Source organism: Microchirus variegatus, assembly GCF_963457635.1.
Source record: "Microchirus variegatus genome assembly, chromosome: 2".
Taxonomy (NCBI): Eukaryota; Metazoa; Chordata; class Actinopteri; order Pleuronectiformes; family Soleidae; genus Microchirus; species Microchirus variegatus.
In genome coordinates, this window is record NC_139803.1 from 15452934 (window position 1) to 15479720 (window position 26787).

The window sequence follows — 26787 nt, forward strand, 5'->3', positions numbered from 1 at the left end:
AGTCACCTGATAATATAATTAACAACCTATAACAAATTAACACCTGCTCAGGTAGACTTTCACTCTTTGCCCCCACATGCTGCATCCAGAGCTCAACACTTAAGACCAAAAAGAGGCCAAAGATCAGTCCCAGAAGCAGAGAGGAAGATTAATTATTAACACAGTTAGATCCTCGCAATGATATCAGCACGTCAACTATGCCTGATAAGAGGAGGAAGGAGCCATGACCTCATTGTTTTAACCCAATCGTGACTCGCGTCCACCTTCGGATCATGATGGATAGAGTACATGCAGATACCACATAAACAGTGTGTACTTAATATATATTTAACACTAACAAGCTCAAGTTTAGTCGGACTAAGACAATAGTGTAAACATTCGTTGGACTTACAGCTAGATAATTTGTTTCAAAGTCCAATAAGTCCTTCATGTACGCGCTTATACTGACTTTGTGTTCTGCACATACACCAATTCTTCCAAACCATTTTCTTAGAGGACTTATACACTGCAGTACTCTTTCCAGAAAAAGAACAACAGCACGATCCATTTCACAAAATGTCAACAGGAAACTGATCCAGCAGCAAAGGCTTATCGAAAGATACAGCGCCACCTATGGAGGTGGAGTCAAGCGTAAACATTGACGATAAATCAAATTTCTCCTCCACATGTATCTTGGGACTCGGCAGTTGTCCGATTTCCTGACTCAGTCACGCAACTAAGTGGTGCATGTAAACGTGGCTCCACAGTGCAGCACAGAGTCCTACACAAACTTCCAGCCTCAGAGGATTTATCTGTCCAGTGGATACATGTTATATATTACAGCAATGCTAGAGCCTGCAAATGATCACAAATGCTAACTGCTGTTAGCTCCCAGTAGCCTCTGTGGCTGATGTAATTGCCTGTTTCGTTTTACTTTTTTTAAGGTGGACTTAAAGAGATACTACTAAATCGAGCGTTCTGAACAGGGCTGTTTTGGCAGGGTGATTGAACTGCTGTGGTGCTTCATCCTTATGGTATTTTGACCAAAGCATGTCACAGACATGTTCATTAGGACACCAGGGAACTAGTTTAACTTGGAGAAATAGGGTAAAATATGACCCCTTTAAAATGCTGTAACCCTTGTCAAATAGCAATGAGTTAATATCAAATTAAAGGGCTTCATTTAAGTTTGGAAAGCTTTAAATCAAAAGAGTTCATTCAGTGAAATAATGGATTTCAGCAGCAGTGTGAGAAAATTCTCAACCACTCTTTAAAAGCTGGTGTTCCAGGGGTCATTCTCCTGACTTCTTGTGCTAAAAACTAGAAATAAGTCAAATTCTTGAAACATAAGAACTGCTGCTTTGCTCACTCTTTATTGTTAGCTTTGTTTTTATTTAAATATTGAATTCTGCAATATTTCTTAAGATTATCATAGTACGAGCGAGACCTTGAACGAATAAGACAGAGAAAAGAATTTTAACGGACAAAACAGACCTCCACAACTAAAAAAAAAAAAAAATCAGTGTATCTGTTGGTGACGTGTCCTGCATATTCCTCTCAGTGACAAATATGTAACAGGAGGATTGAAAGAGAGGACAGGAAGGGAAAACTTTTTATTTTTTCCCCCCTCCAACGACAGCAGGAGTATTTTCCCTTTTGCTGCACAAAGAGCTACTGTGTGGCGTGAAGGCAGAATGAAAAATACATACTTGGATTTTTCTCCAAGGAAAAATACTCCTGTGCATGCACTTTGGAGTACTTTTCATACACTAACACGCATGCCTTCCTATTGTGCCCTCTGGTCTCGGGGCTGTGCGATAAGGAGGCTGATATCAAGACTCGAATGGCCAGGAATGGCACTGATAGATTCTGCTTTCTGTCCATTCAGGAGTGTACACACACACACACACACCACACAAACACCACACACACACCTTCGCAATGTGCAGAAGTTACCGTAAGAAACAGAAAGCAGCAGTTCAGTGAAGAGACATGTGCTGTGCAGTAGCTGCCTCATCGGGCCACACTGAGACAACCAATGACTGACATACACACACACACACACATACACACACACGCTTGTCACACTTGTGTCTTAAAGTACAGCTGCTTCACACCAATAACACTTTCCACTTTGTTGTATGTCGCTTTGAACCCTGGTCACAGCATTAGCAGAGCAAAAGTGTGGACTTATGTGAGTATGCATGCATGCGTGTGTGTGTGTGTGTGTGTATTTCCGCCTGCCTCCAGCTGCTGTCTCACCTTGAACTGACTATGTAATGGAGTGATGGTATCCAGCTCCCCATATTCAAACACCTCCTCCTCCTCCTCCTCCAGCACCCTGTCCAAGTAGCACAGCACCTCCTCTTCTTCCTCCTCCATGATTCCTTCTCTCTCTCTCTCCCTCTCTCCCTCCTCTGTCTCTCCTCTATCAGCCTGTGATTCCCCCTCTTCAGGGCCTGTCCGGACACATCAGTGTGTTTTCCCTTCAGAGCAAGTCGTCTGGACACACCGAGAGAGAGAAAGAGAGAGGACCCCGCCTACACAACCCCACCCCCTTCCGCTGCTGAGCTTCCTGGTGTGTGTCTGGAAGTGTGTGTACTCTGTAAATGTGTGTGTGTGTGTGCCACTGTTCCACCTCGGTCGATGAGGTCTGCCCTCTCTCTCGCTGCCGCCCCTCCCATCACAACAAACGCTATCCAGCCACTTCCTTGATGTCTACATGTCCCGGGTTCTTTCTATGCCTCACTCTTTCTTCTTTTTTTTTGCTTTCTACTTCACACTTTTATAGTTTTTACTTCAAGCTAAATCCACTTCCTTCTCTCTTTCCTTAAATCACCGACTGTTGCAGGGTTCTATAATGTCTCCTCCTCTCTCGCCATTGTCTCTTTATTGATCTGCTGAGAGCCCTGGATGTTGAGCTGCTGCTGCTGCTGCGGCTGATTCCAATTAAAGGTCATGTAGTTCACTGGGTTACAGCCGGGAAACACAGGCTGCACGTGGGAGTAAAATATGAAACCATGTTCACCCCTGTGCTACAGACAAGCTAATTTAAGAAAATCAATGGCTCTAGATGTTCGTCAAACCAAACTGGAAAATGTGAATAGTAAAGCTGCAGTGTGTGATATTTCTAATCACTGTCAAATGAGTTCACACAGTTGTGCATGGTGATTTGTTTTTTTCTGTAAAAACAGATGGAGGCAACAGCAACATTGTGCTAGTAAAGCTAAAGAGCTTCACACAGGTTGGAGTATGACTGCTTTTTTTTTTTTTTTTTACATTTTCTTGACCAAATGATTAATCAAGAAATCGAAAGGTTTATCAATTACGAAAATAATCGTTAGTTTCAGCTCTAAAGTAATCGGAATTAAAGCCTGGTCGGAGTGCACTCTTAGAAATAAGGGTTCCAAAAGGGTCCTTCTAAAAGGGCTGAGGTTCTACCAGGAACCATTTGCTTCTGAAAAACCCTTTCCCGAAGAATGGGTTTTTCAAGGGTTCTTGGTAACACTAATGGTTCCAAGTTTTGATCCAAAGAACCCTTTAAAACACCTTTCCTGAATAAAGGGTGTTAAAAGGGCTCTTGGTGGAACCCTCCAAAAGGGTAGAACCTTTTTATAAAGGTTTTACCTGGAGCCAAAAAAGGGTTCTCCTATGAGGACAAGCCGAACCGAACCAAACCAAACCAACCAAACATGATCCAACACTGATCCAACACCCATAGCCAATTCAGAAACAAATGAGCAGAATCAACCAAAATAGTCCATTCTGCCTGAACGCTTGAAGCATGGATATACACAATACCATACCACAACAATACCATACACAATAGGATAGTTAAATTTTTCGCGTCCATGTAAACAATGGAATTGTTACATTTGAAAATGAATACATGCAAATGCTCCCTCCGTCATGTCCAACAGATGAAGGATGCAGCATACAAATGTTACATCACTTTCTGTTCATGAAGCCGACACCAACAACAGTCAAAAACAAATTGGCAAAAATTGTGCACACTGCAACTTTAATTTAGAGTCAGGAAATGATGGTGATTTAGTGTGTGCAATTTAGCGAGCATGTTCATGAATGGAGCCGATTCACACACCACCACAACCTCTGACCTCTGACCCCTGAAAGCCGCTTCACAGGAAATGGCATCCAGAACTACTCTGCCTCTACAAAACCCTTCCAACTCTTTCATCGACACTCTGGTTTAACACGTACACCAATCATCCACAGTAATAAAATCACAGCTACATGTTTTAATGACGCGACTGATCTGTATACTTTCTCCTTCACAGGAAGTCTCAAAAACATCGTCTTTGCTCACCAAAGGAAACCAAGCCTCTCCCATCAGGTTTCCAACTTTCTTGGCCGTTTAAGTAGGTCAGACTCATTTTGCAGGCCACTGACTTGGAAGAGTGTTGGGGAAAATAAAGAAGGATGAATTTGTGCTTGTGGCTTGTACGTCTGGGTCACAACGTCTATTTGTGATCAACGTGGGCAGAGAAAGATTCGCATAAGGAGCGAGGGAAGACAAATAAAGTCAAATAGTTGATGATTCATTTAATACTCAATTCATCGTCAAACATTGCAGCCCTACCAGACATAGAAACAAATGTGTTTTAGCGTGGTGGTGTAAGCATTGGTGCTCTTGCAAGTTCAGTGGAAAAGCAAGGCTGACTACACAAGGTCGTGAGTAGAAAACACACCATCAGTGGAAAATTTCCCTAGTCCAAAGACAACAGTGCCTCACATCAACTCTCCACAAACAATCTCTCGTTAAAACCAGCCAGGATAAACTTCACTGACTTTCTTAAACCTTTAAGGGTGTTCCTGAAACGGGTCACCTCAACTATATTTGTGGATCTGAAGATAATTCATTACGACACAATAATGGCTGACATTGTGCCCTATCATCAGATCCAGAACTGTTCCGTACAGTAATGCTGTTCCAGAGCAAGTCAGAAAAGATCCTCAAGTAAAAAAATATTTGGTCTGTTCTGACCCCATGCTGCCACTAGATGGAGCCCCATTTACACGAGCTGAGTGACCCTGCACGGAGTGGCCTTGGAGGGAAATTTGACAGGACTAGAAGTTGAATAATTCATTTATTACCTCTATTACTAAAAGATCAACGATCGAGGGCGTGTTGTATTTACATGATCGTGCAGTGATACTGGGGCAGCTCGGAAAAGAGATCAAACATGAGACATGCTCTGACAGCAGGTGGATGGTGAAGGCACAGAGAGTGTGAAATGCAGGACGATTCAAGGTAAACTATTCTATAGCTGTGACAAACACATATAACTAATGTCAGAGTCACATCACTCAGGATTAATACTCTAAAATCAGAATGTTTTTAAATGGTGTACGTTAAAGCCACTCTGACGTATGAAGAGTGTGTCGCTTCAGGTCAAGGTCAAAACAACTCCCACTGGACTTCCCTATGGTGTCAAATATGCAAACACACACACACACACACACACAAGGCGCCAAGGCGTGACACTGATAACCACAGATGGCAAAATACACAGGTAAAACATTGTGTGAAACAACAATACTGCACAACAACAACAGATATGGATATCCATAAACTGTTTTAAGATTGTATGTAGTTTATAATTTAAGTAGTTGAGAGAGTTGTTTCGAAATTCCAGATAGGGCTGGGAGATCTGAGGAAAAATATACAATATAATTTTTTTTAATATCAATCAATGTTGTTTCTTTATTATTTTAAATGAAGTATATTTACGAGAAACAATGAAAATGCCTATAAATATAGTAAAATTCTGCTACAACACAAATAATTAAGCTTAAAAAAGTGTAATCGGGTCACTTTTTTTAAGTATAATTTGTCAACTCCATATAATCTGTATATTTAATATTTAACTTATAATATATTGTGTATTTGGCTAATTTATTCAACATAATAAATACAGTGATTATCAACGCAACAGCCTTTAAAATCAGGGGAACTCATAACACATTAGGGGTGAGACAATTACTCGATTAATCAATTATTAATCGATTACTATATATATATATATATATACACACACGCATATATATATATATATATATATATATATATATATATATATATATATATATATATATATATATATGTATGTATACACACATACACACACATATACATACATATACACATACACACATATACATATATATACACACACATATACATATATACATATATGCATACATGTATATATACATATACATAGCACTAAACACTGTCAGCTGACAGGTTAAACCGCTGCAAAACATGCAGCAATTCTTTACATAGTGGATAAATAGTGTCCTCACGACATATTCTTAATTCACTCAGCGAACAGCAGTCTGATGCTGTTGGCGTCAAACCCCATCAGGCTCAGTGGTCATTTCCTGCTGCTGTGAATGCGCCACCTGCAGCGAGCTACAGGCAATCCAGCTATTGTGGGTAATTGTTATCAATTACCACGGGTCAAGCCGCAGCAGCAAACTTCCAAGAAGAAACATACAAAAGCAAAGAAATACTAAATATCACACCAGCGAACTCAACTCAGGGGAAGAAAATAGGAATAAAAACCAGTATATTCCTTGAAATATTTAGGAAACATGCCTGGAGCGTGTGCCGCACATGTGAACGGTGATCAGTCATGGAGTGACTGATCACCAAAGTGGAACATCCAGCTTATGATTTATGTCTCATGTCCCCTCTTTCTCCCATCTGTCCCATTATTCCATTGTGTGAAAACACGAGCAGGAGTGTGGACGTTGAAATGTTGAGGACTGACACAGATTTGTATCTACGTCCCTGTTGTGTGTGTGTCTGTGTGTTCTTACCCCATGCAGCAGGCCCTCTGGTGGTGAGGGGGAGACCGCTTCTCCATCATGCCCTTGGGGCAAGCACAGCTGAGGCGACATGGTGGGAGATTCATCTATGAACGGCAGCGTCTCCGAACCGTCCTGAGACTTGCCGTCCTCTGCCCCGTCTCCCTCGTAGCCATCTGTGTTGTAGTTAAAATCTGCAGGACCGAATGACAGAGAGAGAGAGAGAGAGAGAGAGAGAGAGAGAGAGAGAGAGAGAGAGGTAGAGATGGGAAAACAGAGGGGGGGAGTGGGAGAAGAGAGACAGATGCCGGTTAACATTTCACCACAGAGAACAATGCCGTCCGTCACTAAGCTCCAGTGACACACACGACCACAACTCAGTGAGTACAGTCCAGCATCTTTTCAATGCCCTTTTCAAGCATTAAATTCTATTGTCACCCATCACTGTGGAGATTAAAAGTCCAGTGTGTGACATTTAGGTGGATTTTTTGGCAGAAATTGAACCCAGTACCCCAAAGTTTGCTTGCATATGCGTATAATTACGTGTAAGTAACCATAAAATAAGCATTTTAGATGTACCTTAGGCAAGAGCTTGGTGTCAAAGTCTAGTTGTCATACTAAAAAAGACTAAAGACAAGACTAAACTCAAAATATGAAACTAAACTCCAAAGACAAGAGGCCTATTAGTACTACAAAACCGACAAACCCCATAGTCCCTTGCTTACTTTAATTGTATTAATTGTGTTTACTTGTACTGAATTTTAGGCTTAGTGTCAGTCGTATAGTTGCTGATACTCAATGACGACACTGGAGATTGAGACTGAGTAACAGTGACAGCCCAAATGAAAGGATACAATGCTGCAAGTCCTGCATTGACTTCAAAAAAGATGTGTATAAACCTGGTCAGATGTAGGCTTCCTTTACACCTAGAAATAAAATGTGTTTCCTGTGATCGGATTGCAATTCGATAGCGCCTGACCACTTGTGAGAACGGGTGTAAATGCAACCGAGGATTGTTATCTGATCTGCGAAACCACCTCGAGAGGTGGTCGGAGATGCATTGCGACCACATCGAACAGAGGTGTAAATGTGATGTGTCTGGTGGCTCCGAGCACAGCCAAAGTTACATCTGCCTTTGTCGGTTTTCTGCTTGTCAAAGACGACTTTTCCCCCTTGCTTCGAAAAGTAGGAGTCCAAACAATAGCGGGGTTACTGCGATTGGATAGCAATCGGATCTCAATGTGGACAACGGAGATGCATGTTAATACCAGGTGTAAATGCGTGGTGAAGTGCTGATCTGTTTGCCATCTATTGCAAGGTGTAAAGGGGGCAATACAGTAGAATCATTTGACATTGACCTTTATATCAGTTGTCTTACCAAAGAAGTACATTTTGGATGGACAGCACTGGTGAGAACACTGAACACTGAAATGCAAATACATTTCCAGGATGGGAAAAACCAAACCGGTTTATCTGACAAAACACAGCATATTCCTTGATGAACTGGCAGAAGTACTTGTGTAACTCTGTGTAACGACTACAAAAAAGCCACGCGGCAGAAGGCTGGTGAAAGAGCGGAACCAAATGTTCGACAAAAGAATCCTGAGGGAGGTGCGTCACTTTGACTGTCCGTCTGCGCATAACCTCACGCCAAGCTCGCCGCAGTCTCACGCACATACAGTGCAGCGTTCAGGAAAACTGGACAAATCTAACAAGTCACAAAGAATGTAAAAGTTAGAGTAGGAGAGGTCAATCCCCACAGGAATGACACACACCATCAAGCAAGCTAATGTCGATGGCGACACATACCGTCTGTCACCTACTGACACGCACCATAACCCACCATTACCGGAGGACCACCCATCTGCCAATTTAACAAAAAAAAACCTCCATCTGTTATAGTGTTAGTGGGCGAGTTTGCATGAAGAGTCACAGCTACCATATGGTTTATTTGTAGCTGTTGGGCAAATAGCTGACAAACGGTGCATTTAGATCGTACAGCTGACTTACACACACTCATGGGTGCCTTTTTGTGTAAGCTTCATGTTTTCGTTTTGTATATTGCTGCTGTATTTAAATGAGGGGTGGGAGGATTATTTAATTTCCTTTCAGAAAGGATGGTCAAGTGTATCCAATATGCCGAGAGAAATGAAAAGAAGCAATGAAGCGCCGTATGCTGTGTTTCATCGTCATGATACAGTTCAGTTTGGTGCAGTGAGTATGGCACAGTTTGGAACGGAAAGTCCATGGAATATTTACACCACAATCGGTGACATATTTATGTCGCACAATTAGCTGACTATTGTGGGTGAAGCCAGTTTCACTCCAGCCAGATCATACGGTAGAATTTTACTCTGGTACCCCAAGGGAAGGGTGCCAAAAAATGGAACCATTGGGGCTGGGTATTTTGGTATTTTTTCCTAATGGAAACTCAAAAACAATATGCACCAAACCGAACCATTCCATTCAGTGGAAACTTTAGTTTTTAAGGAATTGGAACAGCTCTTATTATGGTTGCCACTGACATACTACCAGGTCACTCCGGAAGCTATTTAAGCAAATTTTGACTACTCGGATGACTGACAGACTTGTTTTTATGTCAGGTGTTTTCCCGATGTTGTAGCTAGCTCTCAGATCCTCACATTTCCCCGCTCATCTGGGAGTTGGGAGGAAATATTGTGGTCTACTAAGTGGAAGGCTCAGTGTTCCACTTGACCCAGAGTGAATATACCAGGGTTCTGCATGGATGAAGAGCAGCCAAAGGCTTGGAATCAGACTATGTTTTGAATACAGTTCATTTTGTATAGTGTAGAAAATGTCTCCCACCTTAAAAAAAAAACTCACAATGCACTACTAAATGTAAAAATTGCTAAAAGGAGAATATGGAATCAGAAGGCAGTTCTCAAAAAATGGAAGCTGTGGGGTTTAACGAGGAAGAGAACGACTGAGAGGAACCAGGTGTTCATGTAAAGCATGTGAAGTGAAAAGTCATTACACAGCTCATATGGCTCAGTCTGAATGGTACCTGGATTTTATTTTTCAATCAACACCACAGATACTAGGGGCAGGGGTAAAAATCAATTTGGTGAAATAACATGATATCTTGCATGGCAATATTATAAGGATTTTTTTTAGCATATATATTAATTGCTACAAAGAAACATTTTGTGGAGTAGCATAAAAAAATCAATTGAAGTTTCAGTCCACTAGATGATGCCAAGTGTTTGCATGCGCAATATCGTGATAATAATGTATTGTGGCGTCTCTGACAATTCCCAAATTCAGCTTTTTTTGTTAACGTGAATATTTTCTGGTGTTTATGCTCAATAAACAATAATTAAAGCACTAATTTAACAGCTTTGCCGTCATCATAATGGTTAAATGGCTTGTTGTAAGGAGACTGGGGGCCGTCTCCATTCCCCCCACCATCTGTTTGCAAAATCAGGGCTGCTGGCCTGGAATCCTCAAAATCAGGAGATATCGTGAAATCTCGTGAGATACACAAATTGCTTTCACAGCACGATGTGCACACCCCCTAGCTAGGTACCAGCTACGAGATCGAGGCGGCGGTAGATTTAGATGTTCATGATGGCAGAGTCGGCGAAAATTTTAAAAATGGTGTACTCCATAGCCAAAAGACTTAAGTTCAGCTTTAAAACTGACTAATTTTGGTTTTTGGACAGCACCAGACAGTTGAGAACGTTATTAGCAGCCTGAGAAACATCGATCGACATATTTCAACACCTTCTGGATCAAACAACTAATCAATGAATCAAAAATTACGAAAACAATCATTAGTTGCAGCCCTAAAGTGAACTGAGGAGGATAGAGTTAAATAGCCAAATACCAGCCAGATACACTTCGTCAAAGAATTGGAACAGTGCCATGCTATTAAATATTGTGATATTTTAGTACATCGATATTTTCACACCGCGCAACTGCTTGTGTGTTGTTACATGTGCATGTTTCTTCTACATGGACAGGTTAAGAGCAGGGAAATCAATGCTGCACTGTCAGAACACAGGAGGATTTTTTTTCTTTATCCGTTTTCTAATAGTGACGTGAATTCATTAGTCGTAACCTGCTACTATTGCTCAACAGAGCAGTCGGTAAACAGACAAATTATTTATTTCACAGGATTAGAAATTGGACAGGCTCAACATGACATGCAATTAGGGCAGGAGACAATATCATGTAAAAGGGTTGAAATGCAGACGAGGGAGATCCTATTGACAAATCAATACAACAGGGAAGTGAGGCTACGTGAGCACATGAAAACACGTCAACACACGGATACAGACCACCAGAGAAACTACACAGTCAACCACAAATGCGACTCGACTCACCGTTGCTTGAGAATAGTGAGCGAATTAAGCATGCGGCCTCAAAGAAGATAGCCATAAGTGTGCCGCTGTGAGTTATTGCGTGACCAAAACACCATCGCAGTCCTCAAGATGTCCTATTTTCTTTCATTAAACACACCACCAACTGAGAAATAGTTGTGTGATAAGGAAGAGGGTTGGTTTGCAGCTGTAACTTTATTATTCACAAAGCTTCCATTCAAATGTTGTATGCAAGAACGCCTACTGCCAACAAGGAGGAAGCAACAAATGCATATACACACACACACACACACACACATACAAAAGAACTGTTACTGTATAAAAGCAATAAATCATAGAGAGGCATCACCAAGCTTCCTTGCTGGTCAATAGTTATTGTCGTTTACGTAAAGTTTATGAGTCATTAAGCTGTTAAAATCAATAGTATGGGTTTATGGGCTCGAATTTTGGGTACACCATGTTGTGTCCTACTACGGAGCAGGAACCAAATAAAACTGGATAGCTGCATAGGTCAGATAGTTAATCATTCAACCACTTATCAAACAAAATCATGAAAAAGCCAAAAGGCCCAACTAAATTCTGGAACCCACAAGTTGCAGCAGAATATGTTGTTGCACTGCCAGTGAGCAAATTAACTGTATTGAACTAGAATGCCAACCTACTATATCTACGTATTAAACCGTAAGCAGCTTTCCAGCTTAGAGCTGGAGCTAAGTCTGCAGGTGGCCAACTTCACTTCACCGTGGAAGTTTCCACGGGGTCCAATCTCTTCTGCGAAAATGCAAGTCTACAATTTGCCGTATATCAGCGACAGCTGCCACCAACAGGTAAACAGAGGTCACAGAAGTTTTCAGGGTCACGCCGTAAAAATTTAAAAGTGCAGGATTTCTCTATTTATTCACAACATGGAGAACAAAGAGCCCATGTATTGAACATGGATGTGGTATCTTGTACAAGGTCTTGTATCTCTTAATGTGGCTTTCTCAGCCATTATCCCGCCTTAAACTACCTCTTCTTCTGCCAGGTAACTTCCTTCATTCATTTGAGCAGCGCCGCCGCAAGGAAACGTGAAGTAGTGATGCCCAGTCTGTCAAACTGGCAGGGATCGATCGATCAATCGTATCGAATAAGGTATTGCATGGCGATACAGTTGATCACCAAATCGATATTTTGACCCATCCCTACATGAGAAGCTTTCATCATCTAACATTTTCTTTAAAAAGTGAATCTTTACGGATGCCATGAGTGACCTGACCCGAGTGTCGCTCGACACCTCCCTCTCCTTTTGCTAAATCGTCTTGTGTCATGGTCACAATGTGACTGGTAGTCACCATTTCATCTTCAACTGGTAAATCCAAACATCTCATCTCCCGGTTGCTCTCTCGACTGATTTAGTGCTGCACTGACCACTTATTGTGTTTCTTGTCCTCCAGTAAAAGTCAAATTGAAAAATCACTTCCTCCTAAATGACTTTATCAACAACTTAAGTGAACTTGCTGTCGACTCATCGATTGGTTGGACTGATTGATCAGGGTGATCTTACCTTTTCTTTGACTTCCACCATAAGGTATATGTTTTCGCCGGAGTTTGTTTGTCTGTCCGTTAGCAACATAACTCGAAAAGTTGTGGACGGATTTGGATGAAATTTTCAGGAAAAGTGCGCAATGGGACCAGAAACAAGTGATTACATTTTGGGCATGGACGTTATCACTATTTGTATTGCTATTTTGTGGGGGGCTGAGCTGCCTTGGCGGAGGTCTGCACTCTCCGAGTGCTTTTCTAGTTATAATTTGCATCACTGGATTATGATTTATTGTTACACATTACACTTTTTTGTTGTATAAACTTGATGAATGCTCCCAAGTTTCAAGAACTTTCTTTTTTTTTTCATAAAATCATGCTGGAAAAGGTGCAGTCTATATGTCAAAACAAAGCACTTAAGACAAAATTACCAGGCTCACCCGGGTGTCGTGTTTATTTTCTAAAAATCCTGCATCTGTTGCAGAGTCGTTTGACGGAAATTTTATGATAAAAAGTTGACATCATCGTCCCAGATTAAAATACACAAACACATTCCGTCAACAAGAGTTTCAGTGTGGAATTTTCCTATGACTTTGAATACCACGTACACCAGTCTGTGATCCTGTGTTCCTCTATCTGGATCTGGATGTGCACCACATAATGCTTAGGTAAATTAGATCAGCCATGTGGGAGCACAGACACTCTCACTGTGTCGCGCACCACAAACGCGTGCTTTACACAATCACTCACAAGGCTCTGGTGAGTTGGTGGGGTTCGCTTAATGAGACTCCGGTTAATGAGGCATGGGTTGCACCGGAAACACACACACACACACACACACACACACACACACACACACACACACACACACACACACACACACACACACACACACACACACACACACAGATCTGCAGCCACATGAGTGTGAGTGACAGTGTGGAAAAGCTCAGTGTTTGAATGTGACTGCTTACACAGCAGTTTCAGAACAGCAACTGTGGTGGAAGATGGTTTATTTAAAGAAAAGAATAGCTCCTTTTTTTTTATTTTATTGTTTCCATCTGCTTAAGGAGTGTCCGGCAGAAAAAGTTTGGAAAACAGCCCTTAGCTAACAGCCATGTTTCCATCGAGTGGAACAGTTCAGTATGTTTATTTTTTTTTGCCTTTCCATTACTAAAAATACTAAATTAACAATTTTTTGGCACCCTTCACTTGAAAAAAAGAAACAACAGTATGAAAATATGACAAAGTACGGTGCATTAGGGCCTTAATTTCTGCAAACACTGCATATAAACATGGATTTAGTGTTCTGGCTTCGAAACAGTTTCCCCTTGTGACGCTTTGAGATTAGCCATTTGACTTTCTGTTGTTTTAAAAACCTGAAATTCGCAATCTCCTATATGACTGTATATACTGCTGTCCACTCGTGTGCCATGCTTATGCTATTTTCCTCTACATGACATCATAGTTTTACAAAATTTGCATTATGTTCCATTGAAGAAGAGCAGAAACTAGTTTCCAATTGAAACCTTCTTTTTGCAACCAACAAAGTCGCCCCCTGGTGGATAACTGTAACTTCCATCCATTTTTACATATAAATAATATATGTCTCTATCTTTTCTACATCTGTATGTGAATGCAACATCTCAGGAAACCATCAATTAAACTTCCAAGGATGAACTGATCCAATCCCGAGAGTCAAATGTCAAAGGTTACCATGACAACATGACAACATGTCAACCCCCCGTTGTGAATGTGATATATCGCTGCCTGTTGGGAATGTCATTATCTGTAACAACTGGATTTAAGGATGAAATAAAATGACTTAGTCAATTTAAGGTTAAACATATTGACCAAGGATTTACATATTCTTTAAGTATAAAATATGAACACAATTTTCTATTTATTCCATATCAAAACAAGCAATTTCGAGACAGGCCTCCTCTTGACCAGACCAGACTAGACGCTCATTGGCCCCCCAGGCCATTTGAGCTCGACATCCCTGCTCAAAGTCCATGGTAAAATTATTCATTGTTACAAGCGTTAGATGCTGACATTTAAAAGATAAGGGCAGTGTACGCTGCTAAATGTATTTACACATTTATAAAATCACATTATCACGTCCTTCCTCGCTCCAGTTAGTCAAGAGAGAAGCTGCGCAGCGTGAATTAAATCTGTAAAGTCAGACATACTGGGCAGCTGAGTGACAGCTCGCTGCTTATTGTGTCTCCAGCTTCAGGTTGAATTGACAAACATGGCTGGTTCTCTCTTTTTCTATTTTTTTTATCTTTCATTTTAAGAGCGCGTCACAGCTGTTTGTGCCCACACTATGTGACCGAGGGGAGATGAGCTGTACGGACAGTGATGTTTGAGCAGAGGAGGCAAACGACTGTTTATGAGAAACAGATAATATCAGTTTATATAACCATCCTGCAGCAAAACGAGGAAAATGTTTGTATTTAAATTTGTTACACAGCCATACAGAGTGAGTGCATACATATATAATGGAACAGCTCCAATGCAAACAAATGCATTCCCTGACAGTGCCATTACTTCTTTTCTAATTCTAATTCATTGCACTATGCTCATGGTCGAACTGTTGAGGGCAGCAAAAACCTATTCATTATCAACTGATCTGCTGAATCAATTGCTCTTAAAATGCCAAAAGAAACAATGGAGAGATTCAATACGGAATTGCTTATCCTCAGAATAGTTTGCTCTCAAGTGCAATAACACAGTGTGTTGTTAAAAATTCTAAAACATCATTGAACACTAGAAATAAGACGGTTGAAAATACTTTGCCTGCTTATGAACTTCCCAAAGTGTGGACCAAGACTGTACTGCAGGTGGACCGTAAAAAGGTAATTAAAGGGGTCATATTATACTCTATTTCTCCAAGTTAACCTAGTTCCCTGGTGTCTTAATAAACATGTCTGTGACATGCTTTGGTCAAAATATCATAAGGATGAAGGACCACAGCAGTTCAATCACCCTGCCAAAACAGCCCTGTTCAGAACACTCGGTTTAGTAGTATCTCTTTCAGTTCCACCTTAAAGGTCCACCTTAAAAAAATGTGCATTTGCAGGCTCTAGCAGGCACATTGGCGTCATATATAACATGTATCCACTGGACAGATAAATCCTCTGAGGATGGAAGTTTGTGTAGAACTCTGTGCTGCACTGTGGAGCCAAGAATAAAACTTTTCGCGGACTTCAGGTTTTCAGATACGGTTGCCCTCGCCAGCACTCTTGCATGTTTTACGGACAAAGCGGAGCTCTGCGAGACAACAATTCCAGGAATTTAGCGCATTGTGACGTCCCAATGAGTGAAGAAGTCAACATCGCATCTTTCGTCTCCTGCACTTAGACTGAAGAGGACCACAAAAACGAGTGAGTCATCTTGTTTTCACACTTTGCCAACTAATAGGACTTAAATGTTTAAATGATGTTTAAATGTTTAAATAATTATTAAAATGATTAAAAAGTTAAATAAAAAACCTGACCTAGTATAACAGGGAATATAGCAATATTGTAGCATTTAATGTGTAAATCTCCAGTGTCAGTCGGCCGGAACACAGGCCTAATATTTCAGAATTTGCACTCAAAGTTAATTTTGTTTTTTTTTATACATAAATTGTTATTTATGTTTAGGGATAATTACACTCGTTGAGGTGTGAGTACCTTGTTTTGAAGCTAAAAAGTGAACTGATTATTAATCTGCAGTGAATTTTTGGACCACCCATGTTCACATGAAAACAATATTTATGGGAATTATTGATCGTAATCTTGTGTGTTGATCAGAGATTGAGATTCAAGGTTTGGCAGGGCCTCAGAGGATATTCAGAAGCGGGGCTGATTTTAAGATCATTACCATAATAGCGCATGGGTAATATAATTATTTTACAAAGAGAGAAAAACAACCTTCCATTTCTCTCGTCCCTCTCTATGAACTCAGACCTGCAGAGCAAAAAAAAAAGTCGGGGGGAGAAAAGTTGGTACCGCAATGTGAAAATTCACTCAGGAAGTTGCACTGCCTTTACTCAGCATTTTTTATTCCCTCTTATAAGAGGGAGAGAGGGATTACATCATGCCTTGCACCCTTTCAGCCAGATAACACCGTCACCCAGGCCGCTGTATTAGTGCGTCAGCTGCAGTGACTGACGCACACAAAGTCCCACACATTTTTCTACATTAGATGTGCGTGTTAATGAGGCCAGGTTTGTTATTGCACCTCCAAAGTCTCTATGGGGAGATAATTAGAGAAAGAGAATACGAGTGTGAAACGCTGTACACGTTTATATTAATCGTTCCATCTCTGATGTACGTGGCAGTGCGAGTGTTGAGAAGATACTCCTCTCCCCTCTTCAGTGCTGCTCACAGAAGCTGTAAAAGGAGCTCAACCATAACAGATCCAACTCTCCGAGGACTCCGATAAAAGACAGAGAGAGGAAAAGCAAAACAACAAGACCGTCCCACCTCCCTCTTCGTGTCCTACTCTGCTACGACGCATTCACTCCACTCCGCGTGGAGCCGTGACAGCACATCACTCACCTGACAAATGTGTGGTCATTGTTGAGTGCGAGTACTGATGGTGTATACTTGTAAGCTTTTACAGCCCCCCTGTGTTCCCATGGCCATTAATCAGGAGGTGACACAGGGGAAATTAAAAGCCTTCATGAGGGTGTTTTTACAGCCTGAGCCTGTGTTTCCCATCGTCAACATGAAGTTCTCCAACTGCAGCGACACGGCACGAGGCTCTGGAGGACAACATGCTGCAACCGGTATCGTCGCTGCGAAGCAATTTCTCTCCAAATTATGCAGATGCTTGCAACAGCATCTGGCATAAAATAATCTATGCCAAATCAACAATGCAAACAGGAAAAATCCACTGTGGAAAACCCGAAAAGGGCAGCCAAAAGAAGCCGTAATTGTAGATTTTGCCGTAGAACGGGGTCATCGAAGGACAGGGGTTTGATCCACATGCTGATGTGGTACCTGAATATTCTCAAGAAATCAGTGACAATATATGATACAGGGTTGTATTTGACCATATATCTTTTTTTCTCACCTCCATCTGATTAAATAATTAATATATATACAAACATATATACACATATATATACACATATATACATATACAAATATACACATATATACATACATATGTATATATGTATGTATATTTGTTGCATATATATTATATATGCAACAAATATACATACATATATATGTATATACATACATATACATACATATATATATAAATAATATATAAAATATAATATTATAAGAATAATATAATAATAAGAAATGATTCACAAATTCTCTAGTCTACTGGAGTGCACTCTATATATTACATGAAAACAATTAAACTAAATATTTTATATGAAACTGGTCAAATATACAGTTGAATGAAAAGATTCCGAGGGAAAAAAGGTGCAAAATGCATACATAAATAATACTTGGCTGATTAATTGAATGATAAAAGGTCAGCGAGCATTTGGAAATATTGATTCATCAGACAAATAGATGCAGCCACTGTGGTTTAGGTTTGTGTTTACTCCTGGTGCCGCTTGTCAGCCATGATAAGAGGAGGAAAAGGTTGCATCGCGAAAGGACATCCAGTAAAAACACTGGGCCAATCACCAAAGCAGGGAGGAAAAGACACTGCTGTGGTGACGACTAATGAGACGCAGCTAAATGAAGCAAATTACACGGATGCTTCAGGTCTTAGGACAGAAAATAAACCTTTGATTGCACCTGATTTGCTGCTTCATTGGCATTTTGCACTCTGCGACGTCTTTGTCTTCATACAGTCAGCGTTGAAAATACAGTCCAGAAACAAAAACCTGTAGGCTGATAAACTCTACAGCCGCTGGCTAGGGAGGCAGATGTGGTGCGACAGATTGTGTGTTCTCTAATTCATGCTGCATCTTCCCCCTGGGAACAATCTCATCTGTGATCAGACCAGCTTAGTTAGTGATCAATACAGAGAGGTGGCATTTCCCTTCATTTTGGGGTGGCTTCCTTCCACCACAAGTAAATTACCAAACCTGTGGGAAACATAAGGACGCCTTCTATACTTTGAATTATGGGAAACAAAAAAAAAACGTGAAGAACACAGTGCCACATGTGCAAACTGAGACAGATGAGCAGATGTTCGGAGAGCACAGTCTCCCTGCCCAATGAAAGAATCCAATTCAGCCTGTTACTCATGCTTTAAATTAGAAGTGTGTTCTCACGTTCACTCCACAAGGTGAAAGAGATATTGGTGAAGCATTTTGCGAACAGATGTTTACTGAACAATGTTTATCACGCGCCGTCTAAAACAAAGAAAGACAAAACAATCGTCTCTGAACCCTTTCAGTTCACTAAGTAGCCGTGCAGAGTGTTTTTAATAATATATATTGGCTTTTAAAGTTGCCTGATGGAGGGAATGCTTATATTTTAGGTTACATGTACAACGCCTAGTGGATCCATCCTTTATAATTCATTGTTAAAAATGTCACGAGTCGCCATTAAATATGAATGAATGTCTGTTGCATGAGTTCACGCAATGCTGATTAAGCCTATCGGCTCCACACGACTCTCTCTGTGTTTCAGTATCGCAGTTTTCTTGTTTTAGTGTCTGTGGCGCTATATTCCCACGCCGCACACCGAGTGACGCATTTCACACCGAGGCAGAAGAAGCACACAGCACGAGTGGCAAAGCACGACAGTTTCACACAGCAGCACGACAGCTGAAGGAAAAGATTCAGCGGTGGATTCTACCGCTTAAAATAAACCTGGAGAGTCAGTCGGACTTGATTGTATTTTTATCGCGATTTTAGTCTCGTGATCATACAATATTTAAAATGCATTCTCCATCAACGGCAATCAAAAGCTCCCTGGACAGCTGCCCGACTAAGTGCCCGAGCCAAACTGCACATGTCTGCACCTCGAAGCTCTAAGTCCTGGATGCAGTCTGGACAAGTAACACTACTGTAAAATACAGATAATGAACACATAACTCACTGAAGTAGTGGAGGGGAAAAAAAACATGAGATGGTTCCATTTCTCTCTCTCTCTCTCTCTCTCACTCTCGGAGAAAGTAGGTCAAATCACTACCACAGTGTTGAGGAACTTACTCCACAGAAGGCGATAGAGATTCCATAGAGATAGATGATGGACAAGGATGTGCCTCTGTGTCATGTTCTAAATATTTCTTATAAATAGATGTAATATTTCTAACCCAATATCACAGATGTCAACATATGCACCTCTGACCATCTGACCCAACAAATACAAACAAATATATGTCCCAATTGGCTTGATTGATGGAACAGTAAAGCTAAAATAGTCCTCACTAAGCCATTGTAAAAAAAAAAAAAAAAAAAAAAGATGTGAGGAGTTATGGTCTGACGGCCTCTGAGTCATGCAGTTAAACCAGGGTCTTTGTTCCTCATCCCTCAATGCTGCCTGTTCAAAAATGATAATGGTTTGTGTCCTGAGATAATGCGAACCACTCTGTTCAGGAAACAGGCTGAGCACACTTTAAAAGGTCAGTAAGCGGCAGGACTCCCACACATTATTTACAGGGGAGAGGAAAATGAGCGATGGCACCGAAAAGCTTTAATTGCAACAGACTAAGAGTTGTCAATCTAAAATCCGAACCGCGAGAAACATCCGACGAAAGCCTCTCGTAGTGTTTTATGCTGCATATTCATTCCACTACAGATGTACAGAGATGGTGCGAGTTGAAGATGGGGGTCCATTATCCACTCCAGAACCTGTGTGCACACATCCAGAGCACTTCCCCGCCAGGGAAGAGCCCAATAAAAGGCAATATTGTCCCTTTAAACCTCTAATGAATGACATTTCTACTGCAGCTGCATATCTTCACATGCCATATGCCTGTAGGCAGCGAGATATAAAGAGGCTCTCTGCTCCACAGCCACATGCATGACTTGATGTTACCCCCCCATCTCTGTCGCCCCAAAACCAACCGCCGTTACCATGGCAGCCAGCCACTATACATTGTAATTAGCTGGTTTAAATCCCCAAGGCCTGCAATGGTTGGATACAACCCGCTGCTTTCATGTATTAGGACAGCTAGGATCATACATAATTGTGTCTGTTGGCACAGACACAAGAGGTCATGTTCAGGTGCAGACCCACCAGTGCTTTAACACAAAGAGACAACCATAGAGGCCCTGGTATACATGATTTGCGCCATCAGTGCGCAATGTGCAACAACCCAGTTTTTGGAAACGTGCGCTAGGTCCGTGCATGATCGAACTGAATTTACACCCCACTAGTAGGTTGAAGTATTAAGCCCCGCTGACCATTTAGAAAAAACATTTCGACAACAAAAGTAGTTGCCAAGGATAGTCATCCGATCTCGACCTGGCGACTCTCGAAACCGGCAGACACCCCGACACCCCTTCCTGAACCAGAGGTTTTCTGGTTTGCTTTCTATTCCCTATGTCCAGACTTGTACCGCCACCCGATGGTGAAGTCAGATATTACATACAAGTATACCAGGACCTTAAAGGTCCAGTGTGGAAAAGTTAGCGACCTCATACCTTCTGTATCCACGTGTGAAGAGAGCGAGTCCACTAAGGTCCGCGGGACATACATTTCGTCATCCGCCTATTTCCACATTGAGCCGCACGGACACTAGTATGCCGATGATGATGCACAACCTCAGTTTAATTCCGCACGAACCGTACGCACCTTGTGGAAGCGCTCGTTTTGGTCAAGAGACACTAGCTATGTTTACAAATGTCTCCATTCCAAACGGATTCGTTCTGGTGTATGCCAATCGTCATTGGGACTACATGGACGCAAAATTAAATGATCCGACTGCAGCGCTTGGACACATGCATCGAGCGTTCTGGAGGAACAGCATATTTTGACATGCACGCTGTTGTCCAATAGGAAGTCATGATTGGATCTACGGAATGAAATGTCTTTCCAAATGGGCTGGTGCAGAGCTTTCAGATTGGCATGGTTACATGACATATTTGTATGCCAATCAAGCGGTAAATATAGCTACTGAAGAAGATGTTGGAAGATGTTTACCAGTTTGATCCATATACCAAAGAAATCATTAAAACTGAATAATTTTGGTTTGCAGACAAAAAGGACATTTGAGACCATCATCATTTCAAGGTAGGGGATTTTGAAACCACTTATGTCTGTCCGGGCTGCCTTAGAAATATTGTAGGCATCCAAAGAAAGGCCCTTGCTAAAAGTACCAATGAAAGGCTTATTCATACAAAAACCAAACATTTTTATTTATTTATTTATTTTTAAATATTCATTCAAGCATCTGTCACCAAATCATCCAAATTGTTATGCACTGGACCGTTAGCACAACTCTTATCTACCATATATTTACAAGCCACCTTCACACCTTCCCCTAACTCCCCGTGTTTGCCGGCAGTTTGGGGAACTCAATCCTTCACGTGTGCTGTCGAGTTTCTGCACTGCCAACTCACACCCACATGCAGCACATCAAAATGTGGAAGAGCAGCTTAACTGTGTGGGCATCTTCGCCTCATGTGGAGCAGTAAAACCCTCCGTGCTTCTATGTGGGCATGTGCTCATGTGAAGTGCATCTCACACTGTGCAGTGAAACAAAAGAGCCACAATGACTGACGCTATTAAAATGCAAGCAGTCGTCGATTACCCCTGCAGGCAACCCTGACGGCGACTGTGTTGTGTTTTTATTGCACTCCACAGTCCAATTAAGACAATATGGGGCAGATTCGTGGCCATAGGTTTGGTACAATCTCAAGCAATTTTCAGACATTATATCAAGAAAAGAGACTTGCAAATGAGCCCGTACAATAGACTTCTCTTGTGGCTAACATTCAGTGCGTTTACATGCACAGTTTAAAACGAGCTAAGAAAGTAGTCCTACTTAGACAGGTAATTGGGTAACCTGCCGAGTCCGAGCATACATGCGGAGTAGAAAATCGATTTATTGGCCATCTGACTCTCCATAGGTGGTGCTATGTCTCTATAAGCTAGTGAATCAAAACAAATGATGAATGGCAAAATGGACGGCGAGATGGATCTTGCTATGGTTCTGTATGTTTCGTACTATATTCGTATCTATAAATTTGATCGGGCAAGGCTCTTGTGGTTGATGTGTTGTCAGAAGAAAAACACCCCCACCATTTAATTTCCGGCAACAGTACTGCAGTTTATACGTCGTCTCATTCTACTTCCATGTCAAAGACGGGAGGAAATGTTGGTGCATCCTAACCCTAACCCTTAGACTTAGACTTGACTTTATTGATCCCTTGGGATGACTCCCTCAGGGAAATTAGATAAAACTTGTTGTTGATATGGCATTGCACAGGATGTGATGCTGGAAATTTTTGCAGACGATTTAAGGGGCATAAGGTTGGCGACTGTGATTGGATAGCCCATGTAAATGGGCCCAATGACATCAAAGTAACCTTGAAGGTTTCAATATGCAATATTTGAGTATTTAATTGGAGAAATTAAATTAAATTAAAGTAAATTAACCCTTAAAGTATATTTGAATTGGTGTATTATCACTACAAAAGGTTTTACAGCTTTAGAATAAGCCTTTGAAATATACTTTAGGGCATGAACCTGACATGTTGTGCCACCAGGTCTCTACAGTAACCCTAATGGTCAAACTAGCCAGGTATTCAGGTGAGGTCTGCTACGTTAAGTTCACTCTATAGGCTCTGTAAACTCCAAACTTTGCAATTTTTTTCCTGGGAATAATCACTTATTTGAAGGGTAGATAGAATTTTAGTCAACCAACGTTTTCCAAAATGAGCACTAGTTAAGTTAAACCTTTAAATGCAATATTGAAATAACTGTGGGAATCAACGGTCTACAAACCTGCTACTAACATTCACATTTTGGCTGCTTTCCTGTCCAGAGAGAACTCATTGCGGGAGAAACAGCTGCATAAGGGGAAAGGAAAAGCTATGAAAAGTGTGAAAAATTGTGAATGTATTAAAGAATTGACTTTTCTGCAGATTTCTCTGGCTCTAGGGGTTGGACTGTGATGTTTTCCTGTTCTCTCATACTCGCCAACGTGTATCGTCTTCTATCTGTCAAGTAGTAAAAACTGCAAGGTGTCTTATATGTCACCAACAGTCGCGGTTTCCTCTTTACGCACTTGAAAAATAACGTGAAAGACTGAAAATTATGCACATATTGATATACAATGTTCCTTTGTTGCTCATTGGTGTTTATTTTAGGAAAGGGGAAGCAGCATGATGCCTAATAAAGGGAGCACTCAGACCCACAAGGTCATCTGCATGGACAGAGTGGAGACAGACCTTGTGCATAGCACTCCATTGATTTTGACTTGAGTCCATCTGCAAAAGGTCACAGTAAGTGGTAAATAAAAGGGAACAGTGATTTTTAAAGAAGAGCGATGCAAAACGGAAATTATAGTCTGTGATATATGTCAACATTCTATTTATACTATAGTGAGAAATTATGACAATACAAGACTATAAATAACAGTGATTTCCAAATGGAAGCCAAGTATCCATGCATTTGCAGAGGAAGGAAACAAAGCAAGTAGCTCTTTGTTATGACTTGTATTTTTATATCACTATTTTCCAATTTCTCCCCACACTCTTCTCATTGAGATTCTTTTTAATGGTGATGGGAAACTGAGTTTGTTCACCTATCTCTGTTTGGGTGACTGTTTGTCGCTCGAGTGCAATCCATCAACCCTCTCAACTCATAATGGCCTCATCTCCCTTTCCTGTCTCCCCCTCTCCTCCCCTCATTTTTCCGCCTCTCTTTTCTACTGCTCGACTAACCTGAATGCTTAATCATGGCCGCTGCCTTCAGGGAGCACGTAAACACGGCAGATGCGGCATTGGTCAATTGGTTGTCTTACTCTGTGCCGATTGGCTGAAGGAAAGAGGGCACGGGGTGGCAGAAGAAGAAGACGAAGAATGGGTTTGGTGGTTACCACAGCCCTTAAGGATGACTGCTGTCCATAGTAACAGACAGAGACACACACACACACACACATGCTGCTCGAGCCCCTCAGGGCACGGCGAAGGTCCCCACAGACACGGAACACAAACACGCTCAGACACATGACACACCCTCTAACATCAAACACAACAAAGGATTTTCAGAGATTCACCCACGTGAAGATGGCAACATATATGTCATTGTCTCAGGCTAACGCTGCTATCTGAGGTGATAAACAAAGGCCAAGTCAGGAGAACCAAATGAAAAAAACAACGAAAATACACAAGGGAAAACAGAGAAAGCAATTTACGATACACAAGTTCAACCCAGTTCTACGGTCAGAGCTTTACGGACACTGAACTCTTATTTGTTCGTTTGTCTGTTCGGAACATAACTCAAAAAGTCGTGGACAGATTTGGCTGTAATTGGCAGGAAATGTCCGCAATGGGACCAGGAACAAGTGATTACATTTTGAGTGTGATCCATAGATGCCATCACTGGTTACAACACTTGCTGTCTGACCCAGGTGCACCGGCAGGGTGTATTTTGTAGGCACTGAGCTGCCTTGGCGGAAGTCTGTGCTCTCCGAGTGCTTCTCTAGTTTTTTTGTTTTACTTTGTATTAATAACTCTAAATTTAGAGCTGCAACTAGCGGTTTTTCCAAAGTTGACATTGACGTTTCATCCATAGTGGAAGGGCGATTTTTTCCAAATCCTTAAAATGTCTTGTTTTGGCCCACAAACCAAAAAGGTAGTCCGTTGACTATCATAGCGGAGCAAGGAAACCAAAAGATATTCACCTTTAAGAACCTGAAATCAGAGCGATTGCTATTTTTTTTAAATTAAAAACTCATTGAAATCGATCGATCAGCCTCTGGAAGCATATAGTCACCGAGTTATACTATTAAAAATTATCAGGAAATATATATCTGATATAATACACTGGGGATATAAAACATTATCTTAAGCAGCCTAAGTGCATACGTGTCAGCAATTTTTTATTATTTTTTTTTCTGTTGCAGCAGTTAGAAATCGGATATCCTCCCCCGAATCATTCAATCCGAGTCACACATGTCGTCTACGTTGTTTGCTGCGTGCGGAGGAGCCACAACAACACACTCGGCTGAGCCAACAGCTTCATCCATTATTCACCGCGTTGTCATTGAATGAACCCTAGCCGCCCGCTATAGTTCAGAGAAACGCCAAGCAAGGATGTGGGCAAGAGAGAAGCCAAGTTAGCGTAATGACTTACTGCCAAACCTCCTCTGCACTCCTGTTTCAGATGGACTCGCTCACTCGGAGCAATGGGAAATAAAGCATATCCACATTTTAATGAGCCTGCGTCTTCACTGCTACTGCACAGTTACAGTAAGTGTAAATGGCAGTGGAATGTACATGTGCGGTTACTGGAACAATTCAGTTGTTTTACTCTGGTAATTTTGCATTCGTCACTTATTTCAGGTGGATAAATTAAAGAAACAAACAGAATTGCGCAGATACAGGGACGCTGGACTCTGAAATGGCCCTTGAAGTGATATTTAGCTGCTGGTCTACTGCTGCCTCGGTTGATAGGGTCTGTGTCACTTACGTAAAACCAAACCAAGGATTTCGAAAAACAGGATGAGAAGGAAGAAGGGGCTCAATAATTCAAAATAAGTGCTTTTCTCTATGGATTTTGCTGTCCAGTTGGATAAGGTTGTCAGGTTGTCATCACGTGATCCTTTTGTTAAGTGGCTTGAATAATTTTTTCTTGTCTCCCCGCCATCTATATTTTCAGCAAGAGTGAGCATCTGTGATTCAAGCTGGTTCTCAGTAAAGGCAGCATCTTTGGTCAGACATAGCAGACGGTAAAATTGTGCATGCAGTTAAGCAGCATCATTTTGTTTCCCGACTTTCAAACTTCTAATGAGAACCCCTTATCAAACCCAAAAACAAGGCACAGAAGAGGCGGTGGAGATGAAGTTCTTACATAACAACACTGCTTTAGGCTGACTCAGTTTGTTTCTCCCTCTCGGACAGAGTTAAGTGTCCGTTTCTATAGCTACACTACGGTAAAGCCAGGCAACAGCTTCATCTATTGATTACCATAATGGAGCAGCTTGTACAGTAGGATTGAAAATATGAAATGCTGCACAGACT

General features: G+C 41.3%; 1 protein-coding gene across 3 annotated transcripts in view; it reads right to left on the bottom strand.

The window, feature by feature from the left end:
* abr (ABR activator of RhoGEF and GTPase) overlaps positions 1–26787 on the bottom strand; it is a gene marked incomplete at its 5' end in the record, with an annotated part of 129052 nt that overhangs the window by 77138 nt on the left and 25127 nt on the right. For all 3 annotated transcript variants that reach the window (XM_083910742.1, XM_083910741.1, XM_083910743.1), the window contains one exon: positions 6826–7007. In XM_083910742.1, the coding sequence (XP_083766868.1) occupies positions 6826–7007 (182 nt within the window). The remainder of the gene's footprint in view (positions 1–6825; positions 7008–26787) is intronic.